General features: G+C 39.8%; 1 protein-coding gene across 2 annotated transcripts in view; it reads left to right on the top strand.

Moving 5' to 3' along the window:
* Window positions 1-18373, top strand: part of FBN1 (fibrillin 1) — a 264553-nt gene that overhangs the window by 104299 nt on the left and 141881 nt on the right. For both annotated transcript variants that reach the window (XM_061428847.1, XM_061428846.1), the window contains exon 7: window positions 17534-17731. In XM_061428847.1, the coding sequence (XP_061284831.1) occupies window positions 17534-17731 (198 nt within the window). The remainder of the gene's footprint in view (window positions 1-17533; window positions 17732-18373) is intronic.

Below are 18373 nucleotides of genomic sequence, written 5' to 3' on the forward strand. Positions count from 1 at the left end.
TTACATAGTTCTTCTCTTTCTGTTCAGTACATTCTTATTGACATATAGTTTGAAATTGCCACTGTTTGGGAAGAGCTCCAGAATTCCATTAGTTCCAGATGTCCACTGTATTTGTTTATACTTTTATGATTGTTATGGTAACAAATCAAATACATATAACAATTGGGAACCTGGGGGAAGGGATAGTGGTCTTTATTTTCAGTGAAGGGATGTGTATGGGGCACACCCCTTTAAAAATACCTCAACTGTTAAGAAAATAGCAAAGGGAATAATGGTCTTTTCAAACAGAGGCATCAGTGAGCTTATTTTAAAAAATGGAATGTATTTTACAAATGAGAGTTGGCAGTAGCTCTTGTGATGGTGATGATGCATATGGCCATTTCACTGTTGATTAATTTAAAACGTGTGGACATCAGAGAGCAGAATATTTAGCAGAGGCTACTCATGTCCCAATGCTAGACACTTTATCCAGTTGCCAGGAAGGAAAATCAAGTTGATTTTTAGAATATGAGTTCATGAAGGAATAATATCTGGAATTCTCTTTTGAATTTGGGTGAAATTTATTTATGCACTTGACCTGCTTTGCTCAATCTTTTTTTTTTCCTCAATCTTTAAAATACATGCTACATAAAAATTCCAGAAATGCAGTATCTTATTCTTGGATCATTCCCTCAATATATGTTGAATGACAACAGAATCTATGTATTTGGCGTCTTAGAAATGAGTTTGGGTGAATAGAAAACCCAACCACATTGGCTTTAACAAATAGGAGTTAATTTTTTTTAATGTCACAGATGAATTTGGAGTTATCAAAATGTCACCAAGGACCAAGGCTCTTTTTTCTTTCTGTTTTACCACCCTTGGTACATGGACTTTTATCCTCATAATTGCAAGTTGACTGATGGACTTATAGGTATCATCTAAAACAGTGAAATGAAAAGGATAAAGGACCAGGGGTTAGTTCAGATGAGTGGGTTTCATTTTGTCAGAGAATGAAAAGCTTTCCTTGACACCGTATCCTATACATCTCCTCATGCATCTTATTGACCAGACCTGGGCACATGTCCACTACTAGTTGGAAGGTAGCTAAGGAGAAAGGGATTGTGGAGGAGGTGGATCAGTTGTCTGCCTGTGCCTTTCAACACACCCTGGGTAAGGGCTTCATGAATCCAGGCTTGAACCTGATCTACACATCAGCCTTCACTTTTGATCTGTTTTGCAAATCCCAGCTATTGTTCACGAGAGAGTAGAGATGACTTAGAACAAATCTCTCAACCCTTCAACACAGATTAAAATATATATGTCCTGGCTTCCCCAGTGGCTCAGCAGTAAAGAATCCACCTGCAATATAGGAGATGAAGAAGACATGGATTCCATCCCTGGGTCAAGAAGATCCTCTGGAGGAGGAAATGGCAACCCACTCCAGTATTCTTGCCCAGGAAATCCCATGGACAGAGGAGCCTGATGGGCTGCAGTCCAAAGGGTTGCAAAGAGTCAGACGCGACTGACTGACTGAGCACACATAAGCACGCACATCCTGCTGTCTGTGCATCAGTAGCATTATATGTTTTTAAGAATAGATCAGCAGTCTGTAACCATGATATGCGTAGGAAAAAGGGAAAATAGAAGAACTCGGACCTCTTTTATGCATGAGATATAAACCACCTTTATATGCATAGTTTATTACTCATGCAACCCCTGGAGATAGAAGAAACTGGTTTAAAGGGTAACTGCTCACTGCCACATTGATAATTTGAGATTTAGGATACAAATCAAATGTGATCGATTCAGGGAAACACACGTAATTAATTACAGGTTGGGCAAAGGGATTGAATAGTATAAGTGATTTTGATTTTGACTAACTCAAAAGATAAGGAATTTTCCATATTCATCCATTTAGAAGTACTTGAATGCTTGTTATGGACGCACAGACTATTCTAGGCCCTGGGGATACAAAGTTTAATCAGATGAAATATTTATCCTTAAGCTTCACAGTCTGATAAGAGACAGTTATATAAGCTAGTGATTACTATGAAGTTTAATTAGTACCACAGAGGGAGGAATAGGAATATAATCAGGGAAGATTTCCAGAAGAGCCATTAACTGGAAAAATAGGGAAGGAAGGGCATTCAACAGAGGGAACAGCATTTGCAAAGACATGTGGATTGGAAACAGTGCCATGAGTTGAGGAACATTCAGTGTCACTAGACAGGGACTGCACACTGGGGACTGGCAAGGGACAAAGCTGGGTAGAGACCGTTTTGCAAAGCACCTTAGGTTCCAACTTCAATTCAGTTTCCTCCTGCGGGTTAGAGGAGAAGGGGATCTTCAGCAAGGTGATGACAGATTACAGAGGACGAGAGAATTCAGCAGCTTTGGGGGTGGTAAGTTCTACAGGGGTTTGTGGGGGTGATTGAGCATGGAGTATGAGGGCTTCCATGACACCCTCATCCAGGTTTGTGGACTGGGTGATCTGGGCTACGATGACAACCTTCAAAGATGACAAAAAAAGTGAGGAGCAAGTCTGGTGGATAAATGAGCTCCTGTCAGACACATCTTTCTCAACACTCTGCCCTTCTAGGGTGATGGAAGTGACCTCCCCTCCCTAACCTGGCTTCTGCTGTCCTGACTCAGGCCAGCTGAAAGGCCACCAGGGTATCTGAACGGCCCATGACTCAGCCACTTGAAGTCCATCAGACAGTTGGAGTGTCTGACTCAGGATCCATAGCACATTAGTTGCTGAGCTGATACTGGAAAGCAGGTGTCTTGACTTTCGAGGCTTACCATCTTTCAGTTCTACCCCCAGGATATAGTCTGCCTAAACAGGTGGGATAAAATCATCAACAGGTGCTTGCTGCTATTTGGGGATAATTGGCTAGAACTTTGTGTGTTACTAGGAGTTCAGTTCAGTTCAGTTCAGTTCAGTTGCTCAGTCGTGTCTGATTCTTTGCGACCCCATGAATTGCCGCACGCCAGGCCTCCCTGTCCATCACCAACTCCCGGAGTTCACTCAGACTCACGTCCATCAAGTCAGTGATGCCATCCAGCCATCTCATCCTCTGTCGTCCCCTTCTCCTCCTGCCTCCAATCCCTCCCAGCATCAGAGTCTTTTCCAATGAGTCAACTCTTCGCATCAGGTGGCCAAAGTACTGGAGTTTCAGCTTCAGCATCAATCCTTCCAAAGAAATCCCAGGGCTGAGCTCCTTCAGAATGGACTGGTTGGATCTCCTTGCAGTCCAAGGGACTCTCAAGAGTCTTCTCCAACACCACAGTTTAAAAGCAGCAATTCTTTGGCGTTCAGCTTTCTTCACAGTCCAACTCTCACATCCATACATGACCACTGGAAAAACCATAGCCTTGACTAGACAGACCTTTGTTGGCAAAGTAATGTCTCTGCTTTTGAATATGCCATCTAGGTTGGTCATAACTTTTCTTCCAAGGAGTAGGCATCTCCTAATTTCATGGCTGCAGTCACCATCTGCAGTGATTTTGGAGTTAGCTTGGGCTTCCCAGGTGGCGCTAGTGGTAAAGAACCCATCTGCCAATGCAGGAAACTTTAGAGATGCAGGTTCGATCCCTGCATTGGGAAGATCCCCTAGAGGAGGGCATGGCAACCCACTCCAGTATTGTTGCCTAGAGAATCCCATGGACAGAGGAGCCTGGTGGGCTACAGTCCATGGGGTCATAAAGAGCCGGACACAAATGAAGTGACTTAGCTAGCTAGCTAGGAGTTAGCTACCAATTCATGTATGTCTGTGATAATTTTCTTGAAAATTTATCTGTTTCTATGTGGCCCCCACTTGAGTTACAACTGAGCTGAGAATAAAGCTTGCTGAAGTGGTTTTGGTGTGAGCTTGTGTTAGGAAGGCTTTTATATTTTCTTTTTTTTTTTAGAGAGTGTAAAGTTATGTATTCCATAAAACTCAGATAAATCTGAACTAATTATCAAAGTAGTGCCACAGTCTTATGAATGACTTTTTATTAAATAGTACAGAGGCTTATTTCCTTTTTTGAGGAAGGGATACCTTTAAGAACCTGATGAAGAATAAACAGATCTGCACACTGTATTGGATGAACTTGGGTGGTTTCAAGTAACAGAATGAGCTTACGATGCAGAAGGGGAGATTTGTTATGAGAAATCCTGGCTGCCCCAGCAACTCAAGGGCAGTGGTGCAGCAGGCTTTCTGGAGGGCCGGGAGCAGGGGCCAAACGCTCTCGCAGGTTTCCCTGGTGCCTTGTGGTCTCTGTCTGCTCCTCCCTGCAGACCTAGCCCCTACTGCATGCAAATAGCCTGCTCTGTGCTGCTTTCAGTACATCCTAGCCCTCCGCTCCCAAGTGACAACATCTGAGGTTCCAGCCACATGGGAAGATTAAGATTAATAAAGATTAAGACCAGTTCTCTCCAATCCCATTTCCAAATTCCTGGAGGAGACCATATGATTGGCCTGCTCAAACCTAGCACTCAGATACAAGGTCCACTCTGCTCTGTCTCCAGGTCTACTATGCTGCTACATGAAATTTACATACGATTTCAGGGCACCTTTGCATCTCCTGAGACCCATATGTGATCTTCAAGTTAAGAACCCCAGACTGGGGAAATTTGAATGCCAGTAGCCCATCAGCACTACCTTTTAACTGTAAAACTTATGTCGGGAATGGAACATGCATTTGAATAGAAGGTATTTGCACAGGCATAGACCTTGAGAGCCCTTGCTCTGTGCAGGAGTTGTGAATTTTGAATATCAGTGGTTAAACCCCAGGATGGTGAATACGACATAGATTGAATTATAACACTCTCCAAGGTTGTGGATATTATATTCCTAACTTTTACCCTTAAAGGTTTGGAAATTCAATTTTAATTATTGTTAACATGCTTCGTAAATATCCAAGGGAATACAATATAGACCTGTTCATACATTCAGAGAGCCAAAATCTGGCTCATGTTGTTTTTTCTTCCACAGTTGGAGAAAATTGTGGTGTTCGGCTTGCCTCTTGGGGCATGTTAAACCACTTTTAATGCTGTCTCTTATTATTTTCTAACCATATGCACTTTCCACACGTATCTAACTAGCTGCTTTAGATGAAACCCCAGTGTCTGGCCAAGCTGATGTAAATCTTTAGTAAGTGGTAAGAAAGAACAGGGTAACACAGTGCCTCTTTAGTGTTCAGACAGGACACAGTTTAACAGTTGTAGACTTCATAGTCTCGGGCACAACTTTAGATATTTTTACCAGTTCCATAGAGTGGAAATTTCTGAACCATACAGCATTCTCCCACTGGCTGCACTAAGCAAAACTTAGCTATAACTGGCTTTTCCTATCTGCCTGTATTATATAGTATTAATATTTTGCTCTTCAGATCATTAACCTGGGATGACTGGGACATAATTATTATTTCCAAAGAGCTTGGTGCATATTTGTGGAATTGCTATCCTGTGCTATAAAACAGTGATCACGTGCAAGCATGTAAATGTCCCCAATCATCAAAACCTGTGTGTTACCAGTAAAGTTGCCAAGAGGCCACCATGGTTGTCCAGTTAGTGATACATTTTCAGTCCATGGAGTAGATCTTGTTATTGTAAAATAACAGCAGAAACTCAGTTCTGAGGTTCTAAGTGCTTTTAAGTTTTCGGTCTCTGCCATATTTTGATACCAATCAGGCACAGATTTTTGTCAGGAATCTTCTTTTGTTGACTAAATGGGTTTTGATTGGTGGCCTAGTGATTGGGTTTTGCTTCTGTGGCCTCGCTCGTCCCCTCTGCTTTGGTGCCTGCCTTCTACACAGTTCACTCACGTGTTCTGAGTAATGCTCGTTCTTTCTTCCAACTTGTCTGTCTTCAGTTGAGTTCAGCGCCAGACCCCGTGCTGGAAACAGTCTCAGGAATTTTTCATTCATCAGACATTTTCTTCCAAAGAAAAATTCTGAGAATAGGAGGGTCACCTTGAGAGTATATTAATGTAGTTCAGTTGTGTGTATCGTGTGTGTATGTGTGTATGTGAGAGATGAGAGAGAGAGAAGCAACGTATGTATCACATACCCATAAGCAATTGAATATTTGGTAGGAAGCCAATTCTAGAAATAACACTTCCCAACCAGCATATCGAAACTATCTCACTGTCATTTATCTGTCTTGATATTACAGAAAGCCCATATTTATATGAGGCACTTCTCAGATGTGGTTAAATAGCTGAACTTTTGTCCTTGCTTTAAGTTTTCCCCCAGATCTCTGAGAATTGATAATATCACTGGAATGCGGTATGTATCTGTTTCCTGTAGAATGAACTTAGGGCTGGCAGCTAGAATGCTAGTGGTCTTGGATTCCCTTGCCCTGTCATTTCATAGAAGCAGCAGTGAAGTTCCCCTGGAGGAAATCCCACCCACCACGCCAGGATTCCGTCACATATCATTGGTCTGAGCCGTGTGTACTTAACACTCAGGTTTCTGGGAGACTTGGCCAAATGTATCTGAAGTAAGAATTCCAACCATAAAATTTATATATAAATATCTGAATGTGATACGATGAAAGGCTTGCTCACAGAGGAAGGAAAGGAAGAGAAATTTCATAAAAAAAACTGAAATACATAGCACAAGATATCATTTCGTTATGCGTAGGTTTTGTTTTAGTAGCATCAAGAAAGACAGAGAATAGTTTTATGCAGGGCCGGCCTCATCAGTTCAAATCACCTGTCCCCACTGGGAACTTGATTGTGAAAGTGCTGTTGTTTTAGTTGCTAAGTTGTGTCTGACTCTTTTGCGACCGCATGGACTGTAGTCCACCGGGCTCCTCTGTCCATGGGATTTCCCAGGCAAGAACACTGGAGTAGGTTGCCATTTCCTTCTCCAAGGGATCTTCTGACCCAGGGATCAAACTCACATTTCCTGCATTGGCAGGAGGATTCTTCACCACTCTGACGCCTGGGAAGCCCTGTGAAAGTGTAAAGAAAGTGAAAGTTGTTGGTAGGTAGAGCCTAGTCTTCCATCAGATTCTCCACTTCATTGAGTGACTTGCCATATAGCCAGCTACTGAAGTCAGAAACCCAGGAGACATCCTTGTCCTGGCAGTTTCCCTTACGCTTCACACCCAGTCCATCTTCACATTCTGTTGGTCCTGACACCTGCCAAGGACATCCCCCACCCGTCGACTGCTCTCCATTTCTACATCATCACCTCCTTTAGTCACCGCCATGTTTTACCTCATTTCCACTCTTGAACCTTCTAAGCAGAACTCTGAAAATAATACATTGTGTTTTCAGTGGCTTCCTTTTGAATCTAAAGCCAAACCCAAGCTCCTCATCTTGGCCTGGAATGTGCTGTGTAATTCAGTACCTGCCTGATGTTCCACCCTCATTGTATGCCCCGTTCCCCTTCCTCTCTCAGCTCTGGTCAGTGTGGCCTTCTTTTATTACTAGAGAAGCCAGGCTATCTCCCAGCTCTCTTTTAAACCTGGGAAGCAGTTACTCTCATTTTCACAGCTGGCCTGCTGTCAGCTTTTAGGCCTCAGTTTGAATGGCGCCTCCTCCAAGAAGTCTTTCCTGATAACTCTTATCAAGGCAAGTATCCCCAACTACTTTTCTTTTTTAATCACACCAGCACATTTATTTCATTTGTAGACTAAATCACAAACTCGTATCTGTCATTCCTTTTAATGTATTTACCTATATTTATTGACCTCCTCCCTCAACCAGGTGGTAAACTACGTGTGGTTAAGGACTTTATCCCACACTGCCCACTGATACAGCACAATTAATATTTGTTGAATGAATAAAGGACTCCCAACTGCATTTTATAGTTGTCAAGTTTACTCATTGAACCTGATCATTGAAGTCAGAATGTCTGATTACTTTAAATTTATATTTATTTCGTATTTTATTATTTTATATTATTTTATGCAGTGGATTTTTTTTAATAGTAGTAAAATACATAAAGTTTTCTGTTTTAGCCATTTTTATGTGTATGGTTCAGTGGCATTAAGTACATTCACATTGTGTGTAACCTCCATCCATCTCTAGAACTTTTTCGTTTTCCCAAAGTGAAATGCTATACCCATTAAGCAATAACTCCCCATTCTTACCTCCTCCGGCCCCTGGCAACCACTATTCTACTTTCTCTCTGTGAATTTCACTATTTTAGGTACTTTATATAAATGGAACTTGTAGTGGAATATTTGTAATCAATTTGTTTTTATTACCCCTTTACTAACATAGGATTTTACCCTCCAAATGTGAAAATCTCATTTATAATAATAATATTCCAAAAAGTAATAATAATTTTCAAATTTTAATGATAAAATATTCCATTGGACTCCTTTGGAAATTTAGTTTGCTTTTCTTAGAACTTATATTTGGGACTTCAGCAGTATTACAGGGCACTTTTGAGATATGAGTTGATCTAAGAATATGTTGGTCCTGGAAATTTTTATATTGAATAGCATTGATCATCAGGCCCTTTACTCTTACGTCGTTAATCCTGCTTTTGGATGGTAGAGAATGTTTTCTACTTCCCGGCTTTGAAGAAAATACAAAAGAACAAATAAATCATATTGTTATATAATACTATTGTTTTTGTCTTGCTGTTCAATAGCTGATGCTCTGTGGTGAAACTGCAGTTTGGTTTAATGTGGCACTCATACAAGCCATTTTAACAGTGAATAATATCAGAGCCAGCTGGTTCTTTCAAGTTGAATTTGCAGACCATTAAAACTGAAGACACTCTGTGATTTGATCATCTTGATGGTAAATATATCACCCAAACCAGAATTTGACTTTTAGCCACCACCCCAACCATTTTAATTTTTTTCTAATAAAAGAGTTCAGAGATAACTTTGGGGGAAAATGGAAATCAGTACAGACTTGTAGGTCGTGCAGTGAGGGAATGAATAATGTCAGGTAAGTGATTATTTGGAAATGAGATCTTCTCTTCCCTGAACAAGATTGCTTACTGTTTTCTTCATCATGGAGTAGAGTAAAATGTGGTAATAATTTTCTGTAGTCAAATTGCTGACACACAAAATTGGGTCCGCAGAACTATGGCCTGGATTTTGAATTGCTTAGTCTGCGTGTTAGATTAAATGCTGTACAGCACATCACCTTGCTATTGCAGTTTTGAATGATATTTGTTTAAAATTTATATGTCAGTATTTTTAACTTACAGATGAAAGAAGTTGAAAGTCACAGAAAATATTCACACAGAATAGTGTTGTTCTTATTCCTATGCTTTGTTTCTAAGATGGTTTTTTAAAAATTAAAATTAAGCTGTATCTCAGATACAGTTGGGGCTTCCCAGGTGGCACAGTAGTCAAGAATCCACGTGCCAATGCAGGAGGCACAAGAGACTTGAGTTTGATCCCTGGATTGGGACGATCCCATGGAGTAGGAAATGGCAACCCACTCTAGCATTCTTGCCTGTAAGATTCCATGGACAGAGGAGCCTGATAGGCTATAGTCTATGGGATCGTAAAGAGTCAGACATGACTGAGCTGCTGAACACTAGCAGAAACAGTTTCTGAAAGTAAACATTTTCTATAGTGTAGTTTAGTACAATTTGCCAAAAGGTCATATTTTTTAATAACATTGTGTAGACCATGCTTCATAGGCAATCTTGCATGCAGTATTTTATAGAAATGTAGGATTAGAAAGTAGATTAAAAATGTATTGGGTCATTAAAAAAAAACCAGCTTAAATGAAATAGGAGAGGCAATACTGCATAGGAAAATTAGCTCTGAAAGGATTTCCAGCCTTCCCTAAGGATTTTTATTACCAAGTATTTCAAACCTCCATTAAAGTTGAAATAATAATATAAGGATACCCACATACCTTCTACCTACACTAAATATTTGTTAACATTTTCCCACTTCTATACATATACTCTCTATGTATATCAGTTCAGTTCAATTGTTCAGTTGTGTCCAACTGTTTGTGACTGTATGGACTACAGCATGCCAAGCTTCCCAGGCTTCCATCACCAGATCCCGGAGCTTGTTCAAACTCATGTCCATCTAGTCGGTGATACCATCCAACTGTCTCATCCTCTGTTGTTCCCTTCTCCTCCTGCCTTCAATCTTTCCCAGCATCAGTATATATGTGTGTGTGTATATAACATATATATATATATCTGTACATAATATATATTAATATATGTATTATATAGTATATGTGTATATATATTGCATGTCTGTATGTTCCATATTATATATAATTTTTTTGTTGTTATTGTTTAGTGCTAAGTTGTGTCCAGCTTTTTCCAACCCCATGGACTGCAGCACACCAGGCTTCCCTATCCTTCACTATCTCCCAGATTTGCTCAAACTCATGTCCATTGAGTCAGTGATGTCATCCTACCATCTCATCCTCTGTTGTTCCCTTCTCCTCCTGCCCTCAGTCTTTCCCAGCATCAGGGTCTTTTCCAGTGAGTCAGCTCTTCGCATTAGGGGGCCAAAGTATTGGCGCTTCAGTGTCAGTCCTTCCAATGGATATTCAGGGTTGATTTCCTTTAGGATTGACTGGTTTGATAACTCCTTGCTGTTCAAGGGACTCTCAAGAGTCTTCTCAGCACCACAGTTCAAAAGCATTAATTCTTTGGCTCTCAGCCTTCTTTATGGTCCAACTCTCATATCCATACATGACTACTGGAAAAACCATAACATTGACTATGTGGACCTTTGTCAGCAAAGTGATGTCTCTGCTTTTTAATACACCATCAAGGCTTGTCATTCTCCCACTGGACAGCCCAGGGATTGAACCCGGATCTCCTGCATTGCAGATGGATTCCTTACTGTCTGGGCCACCAGAGAAGCCCATATATAATTTTATGTATATTTAATTTGTTTATATTTAGTGTAAATTATATATTTAATTATATAATATATGATATCAGTGTGATTTATAATGCATTTTATAAATGTATGTATTATTACCTGTGTATAATCATATATTATGTCTGACTCATTGGAAAAGACCCTGACGCTTGGAAAGATTTAGGGCAGGAGGAGAAAGGGGTGACAGGGAATGAGATGGTTGAGGCATCACTGACTCATTGGACATGAATTTGAGCAAACTCCAGGAGATAGTGAAGGACAGGAAAGCCTGGTATGTTGCAGTCCATAGGGTCGCAAAGAATCAGACACAACTGAGCAACTGAAGAACAACAACAATACATTTGTGGTCTGTTTTACTAAATCATTTGAAAATTAAATTACATATATCATAGTACTTTACCTCTAAAAAATAAGGCCATCTCATATATAACCACAATCCCATGATCACATCTAAGAGAACAGTTCCACAATATCTTCTAGTGTCCAGCTCATATAAAATTTCTCCAGTTGTCTCTTTTTGAAACAGTATCCAGTAAAGTTTTGGTTACTCGTATCTTTTTAATCTAAAATAATAACTCTACCTTCTTTTTTGTGTATGAGGGGTCATTTACATTTGGAAAAGTTCAGGCCAGTTGTCTTTGAAAATCATGCATGCTTGGTTTTCTGATTCCTTCTTCGTGGTGTTATTTATCTTGTTCTTCTATCCCTGTATATCCTCTTGACTAGAAGCTAGGTAGGTCTGGAAGCTTGATTTAAGGTTTCACTGTTTTTGGCATCCACTTATTAGATAATGTTTAGTATTTCATATTTCATCATATCAACAGGTGTGTGGGAAGATTTCAAAGTGTTCCACCGTAGGGCAATTCTGGAGGAAATGAAAAGTTAACTTTTGGTGTTACTGACATGAAGTTTGATCAATGTCTTTGGATCCCCCTGGAATTTTACTCAACTACCAGCACCCATACTGGACAAAGAAGCTAGAAATGGGAGTTTATGGTCGTGCAGTGATATCGTGTATATAAATGTGCTCTGTCACACTGGAAAGAGAGAGCTTGGCAATGTGAATTCATAGACTGTTAGGACAGTGGAATAGTTGGTGGTTAACCCTCTTAAATTTTGATTTGTTGTCTGGCTTAGTGAGCATGTAGTCAATATAATTACTAAGGGATATAATAAAGTGCCTCATAATCAGTCAACCCTATGGAAATGAATACTTTGTTGTGATTAGAATGCCCATCCTCATTGAGAGACACAGTTATGTTGCATGGCAGTGATCCCAGTTTATGGCCTGTCTCACATTTCTAAGGTTAGACATTCAGGTGAGCAGTCAGCTGTGTTGTAAGCACTTTGCAAACTCACTTATGGATGCCCAGGCACCATGCCACATCTACTGAATCATCTTCCATGAGGGAGGTGTATGGCAGGACAGGGCTGAGGCTCAGGCATCAATTCAGTTCAGTTCAGTTGCTCAGTCATGTCCGACTCTTTGTGACCCCATGAACCACAGCACGCCAGGCCTCCCTGTCCATCACCAACTCCTGGGGTTCACCCAAACTCTTGTCTATTGAGTCGGTGATGCCATCCAATATTCTCTTATCCTTCTGCCCTCAATCTTTCCCAGCAATCAGGGTATTTTCAAATGAGTCAGCTCTTCGCATCAGGTTGCCACAGTACTGGAGTTTCAGCTTCAACATCAGTCCTTCCAGTGAACACCCAGGACTGATCTCTTTTAGGATGGACTGGTTGGATCTCCTTGCAGTCCAAGCATCAGTGTTTTGCAAAACATCCCCAGGTGATTTAGGTCCTAAGGCTAAGAATGATTAGAATAAGAAGAGATAGTAGCAATTATGAGACTGATTATGATCATGGAACTTCTTTGCCTTCATTTTGCTCAGACTGAAAGTTCTCTGAACTCCTTCCTCGGAAAGCTGTATTGAAATTCTATATGTCAGGAGCTTAATGTGTCCTAGGCCAACCTACCTGGAAGGAAGAAGCATGCTGTGACCCTCTGTAATGTGGATAAATTGATATCTTATTGTTTTGTTTATAATTTTTATGAAAAGATGTATTTAAAATAATTGGAGCCTGGTGCCCAAAATTATATCCTTGTGTCTTCCCTGCAGTTTGTGGTTTAGTGACTGGGCAGGAGTGACAAGAAATCATTGTACCACAGAATATTCTTTTTCTATGAATGATGCATTTGCTTCAGGGTGAAGTCTGACTGCAAATGAAAGTGAAATAATACCACAGGTCACAGCATTCTGGGCTGTAGATCTGGGAAGGAGGTGAGGATGGGAGGCTGCAGATGTACGTTGGTTCAATCCCAAGCCTTGAGGCCAAATCTGTTGGGACTGGGGAACAATCCTTGAGCCTAACCACTCATAATGGGAACATGTAGATGCAGAATTTCCCATGAACTAGCCACACTAGAGAAAGCCAGTTAAAAACAATTAAAATTGCATTTTTATTTTAGAAAGGCTTGGCCCATTGCCCTAGTTCATGGAGGTCTTATAAGGAAGTGATTGCAGAGCAATCTGTGAACACAAAATATTTTTAATGCTATATTTTATTTGCACTAGGAATAATGATTTACATTGCAGGAATGAGTCAGATATTATCCAAGCATTGAATTAGGCACATTCCCTGTCTAAAGCTGGGACTGTCTGAAAAAGAGTATGTAAATTTAGCCTAGTATCACAAAAGTGCTATGGGAATAATTGTAAATAATTGGATTATTAGTAAGGAATTGGGAGTATGGGCAGATTTTTTTCTGTGGTTGGAGTATTGGACAAAAAACAGCATAACTTTGGCAATCTAAATGAAGCACAGGACAAAAGGCACATGCTGCCAAATAAGAATGACATTTGAAAACCATGTTAATACAGCATTTACCTTCCAAGAGATTTTTAGATCCAATTCTGTTTCATCCAGATTATGCCTCTCCCTCTGTGATCAACCATTTTTGTTGAAAACTTGACTCTTCAAGTACCCTTACATCCACTTACGAAGCTGCACTGTCAAATGAGCTGGTTTTTCTCTTTGTCTGTAGTGATAAGGATCTAGTGAGGAAATGTGTCAAGTCAAAAGATTTCTGTTGTACATATTCCAACTCTTTGCCAAATATTTAGTGTATTTAATAAAGATGGATCCCTGTGGGATCTAGAGATGCCTAATGAATATTGTCAGAATTAACAAGTATTGTTTCTATTCCATGTGTTTCATATTGAAACGAGGGCAAAAATTATTGACCCTGGAAAAGTCTTAAGGGTTATTTTTCTTTTGATGAAAACCTTCCAGTGAGGAATTCATGTCTGAAGTCTGGAACCAGTGTTAGATAGGACTGACTCAGATTTTCCTAGCATTTTCTAGTGTGCCTTGATTTTGCTCGTGTCACTCAGAAAACACTGTATTTGCATATACCCTGAATCTTTGCAGTTCTCATTTGTAAGAATTCCATAGAGTATCTTGGCAAAACAAAGAGGAAAAACAAACCCAAACAGTGTTGAAAACTATAAATTAAAATTCATGTTCCATTATGTTTTATAAAGATTGAAAAATGACATACCAATGTGAGTCTGTTGGATTAAAATATTTACATTTGTCTCAATAAGTTAGAAAGAAAATAAGAAATAAACCTAAATTTCTTTCTTTGTTACCTAACATGGAAATTTTCATTTTTTAAGTAAAAGATTATGTTGCTGTGATCTTTCAGTCTCAACTATAAGATGTATATAGTCATAAAAGCCTTGATGTGTGTTGCATAAGATTAAATTAAATTATTGAATAAATTTTGTCATAACTTGATGGAAAATTATGCAGCAATTAAGGTCATATTTTGGAATAGTATTTACATGGGAAAATGATTTTGCCAATATTAAGTAAAAAAAAAAAAACAGGATTCAAATTTGACTGTTGGGTATAATTCCAATTTTGTGATAAAAAAGATAAAGCTTACATATAAAATTATGTAGGATAATATAATTTGGCAAAACAAATACAATATTGTAAAGTTTAAAAATAAAATAAAATTAATTAAAAAAAAAAGAAATCAGGTTTCTTTAGGTGCCATTATATGTGATTTTTATTTTCTTATTTATATGTTACTGCCTTGTTCTAAGTAACTGAAATAATTATTTTTGAATCACAGAAATATATAAAAGATTATAATATAAAATAAACAACATCTATCAGAGAAGTATTTATTAAATGCCCTTAGTAGTATTTGGGGGTTCCCTGGTGGCTCAGGCAGTAAAGAATCTGCCTGCAATGCAGGCAACCCGGATTTGATGTCTGGGTCAGGAAGATCCCCTGGAGAAGGGAATGGCTACCCACTCCAGTATTCTTGCCTGGAGAATGCTACAGACAGAGGGGGCTGGCGGGCTACAGTCCATGGAAACGCAAAAAATTTAGCATGACTGAGTGACTAACCCACACAAGTACTATTTGGAAGAACTGAGCCAAAGAAAGAATGATGGCTTAAGCATTTGACTTTGTCCAGGCACTTACTGTGTTTAAGAGCAACTTGGTTGTACACCACCATGGTGCTGAGTGACTTCTTTATTGATAGAATGAAATGAGGGCAGAGATTTTATTCAACAGCTCAAGCACTTTTGGATTCTGGTTTGAATACAATGTCTATGGAAGACAATAGTAGATTTTTAATAGATCTGGCATATTATGAAGGGTATTAAAATATACTTAGAATTTGACAATATAAAAAGCTAATCAGGTAAAAAAATGTGGAAACAAAAAAAGACAATAGTAAACTGAGGAAGTATCAGGAAATAGGGCTGGAAAGAAGGGCAGGGGCAGCAAAGGTCTAAGGCTAGTTTTCTGAAAAGATAACGCTAATGCTGTTTATGTCCCAATTACACAACTTTTGGCCTGTTTGCATATTCCTGACTAGTGTTTACTTCATATTTTTCTTTATATTTAAAGTTCTTTTATTCATTCTCATCATAGCAAACACACCTATGAAATTATGAGTCTGGTGTGTTTGTATTTTTTAATAATATGAATTAAAATTAATATGTAACTATTAAAACCATATGATATAAAACTTCCTTGCATCCCATCATAGCACACTTTGGTAAGCACTGGAGTAGAGAAACAGAGATGTGGAGATAAGGACTTGACTTTTGGACCATTCTGCCTATCTCTCAAGTGCTGCCGTAATTTGGGCTGGTTTTCTTGCTATACTTGACTGGATGAAGCTTTGTGTTTGGAATTTCCTAGAAGGCTCATCTTCCAGCACAGGCATTAGGGCAGTGCCATTGACCACAGGTGACCCATTCTAGCAAGACAGAAGGGAGAGTGAGGAAGAACATTTAGTGATGGAGAGCGGATGGGGTCGCAATTGTAACAGAGAGAAAGGAGGAAGAAATACACAGGATGGAGGTCCGCCAACTGGTAAGAGTCAGCTGTTGCCCAAATACTGTCATGGTTCAGCCTGTTCACTCTTGTGGGTACTGTGATAAAGAGTTGTCCTGAGTGAATTTCATCTCCTGTCCCCTGAACTACTTGGAGAAAGAAAAAAGAACATCAAGATGAAAATATAGCCCAGTCACACCCAGTGATTTTCATGAACCTGTAGAATTCAGTGGTGAAAGGAACTTAAATGGGCTCACTTAGTCCGCCCCTGGACTCATAGGAAATGCTCTATCTGTGCACATCCGCAAATGACGTGAGGAAGCATGCAGTGTTGGCTTGTGGATAGGAGCCCAAGAGTCTTGCCAAAGCCCAGCCTCCCTTATCTGCCAAGACCACTGTAGAACAGAAAGGGCCATTATGGCCCAGATTTCCACTACAGGGAGGCTGCCGATGGCCTGGCTTTGGTCCGCTGTGCTCGCTATATCATAATCTTTCTTGTTTGCTGGCTGCTGAATCCAGATTGACTTTCTCCCTTTAGAAAAAAAAAAAAAAAGGAGATTTTATATTGGGCAAGAATACTTGAAAATGGAACTTCTCCTAGGGTCTCAGCTTACCTCTGTTTGCTTTAAGATGATCCGTTTGTCTATGGGGTATGGTGATTTCAGATCAGTGCCCTCTCTTTTAAATATCCGATGTCTTTTGCAGAGCTAACTGTTTTGGTGGTTGTTTTTGTTTTGAATGAGGTTTTTTTGTTGTTTGTTTGCTTTTTTTCTGTGTGTGTTTGAAGTAAGATGGACCCAATCAAAAGAAACAAATAACTATTTCTGTTTTTCAAGAAACTCCAGAGAAAAAGGTGTGCTGACTTGCCTTGTTGCAAGTTTGAAATTCTTTGTTTTTGCCAACCTAAATAATAATAGACTGTAAGCTTAATGAGGGCAGGGATTTGATCTCTTTTAATCACCAAAGCATCTATATAAAGCATGGGAATGGATTTGTAATAGTTCCTGATACATTTTCGTAGGTGAATGAATGTGTAAATAACGTTATTGTGTCATTTTTGGATAGCATGTCCCAGTTGTAAAGTATTTTCCATTAGCTCATCTGATCCTTGCAACAGCATCTTCAAAGTGGATAGAATCTGATATTTTTATCCTCATTGTGTAGATGAGGTACATGCAGTTCAGAAGTGGTGTACCCCAGACTTCACGTGGAAGTTGGTGATGTGTGGTTCTTTCCATTCCTGAAGACCATTTTGCAATTTGGAATCCGGCAAGATGGGTCCAGCTGTTCTTCTGTGTGAATCTTCCTGCTTTTCTAGACCTTCACGGAATTCTCCTTTTTTATTTTCAGATTACAGGACAGGTCCATGTTTTACTGTGATCAGCAACCAGATGTGCCAGGGACAGCTCAGCGGGATTGTCTGCACGAAAACGCTCTGCTGTGCCACGGTCGGCCGTGCCTGGGGCCACCCCTGTGAGATGTGTCCCGCCCAGCCCCACCCCTGTCGCCGCGGCTTCATTCCAAATATCCGCACAGGAGCTTGTCAAGGTAAAGCCCGGGCCAGTGGAGTTATTAATGGATCCATCTTATTTGCTCTGGAGAGCCATTCTCCAGTGAAGTTGGAGAGAATGGAAAAGCAGTGTCAGAGGCATAACTTCACGATTTCGCTGACGGCATGATCTCCAGCTTAGGCATTAGGAGTGTGGCTCAGGAGAGAGCAGCTGGCCCCTCTGGACTTTTTCCTTGCCAGCAGTCCCCCTACCCCCCCGCTCTGACCCCCAAAGTGTTTCCCAGGAGTGATATGATTCTGTTTACAGCAATGTTGTACATTATAGTAATCCTGTGTATAAACATGAAACAAAATTTGTGAACAAGGTAGTTTGTTTTTCTTAGCTTTTTTTTTCCCCCTTCGTTTGAAATTGTTGGAGTTCCTCTGTCTCATGGGTTGTACTTAGTTGACCTGAAAAAAATTGTTCCTGTCTCCATTTTACATGCTACATTATGCTTTTTCTTTTTTATAAAACAAGTCAGAAATAAATTAGGATTTGTTTCACAGTTTTAAATATCCCCAGATGTTGCCCGCTCGCTTCTTCTCCTGCCTCCCATAGAAGCCCTTACTCTGTTTTTGGCTTTTACTCCTGTTCTTCCAGCTGTACAAATTCTTTTATTGTCTGGATGTCTGGCAGGAAA

The sequence above is a fragment of the Bos javanicus genome, chromosome 10 (assembly GCF_032452875.1).
Source record: "Bos javanicus breed banteng chromosome 10, ARS-OSU_banteng_1.0, whole genome shotgun sequence".
Classification (NCBI taxonomy): Eukaryota; Metazoa; Chordata; class Mammalia; order Artiodactyla; family Bovidae; genus Bos; species Bos javanicus.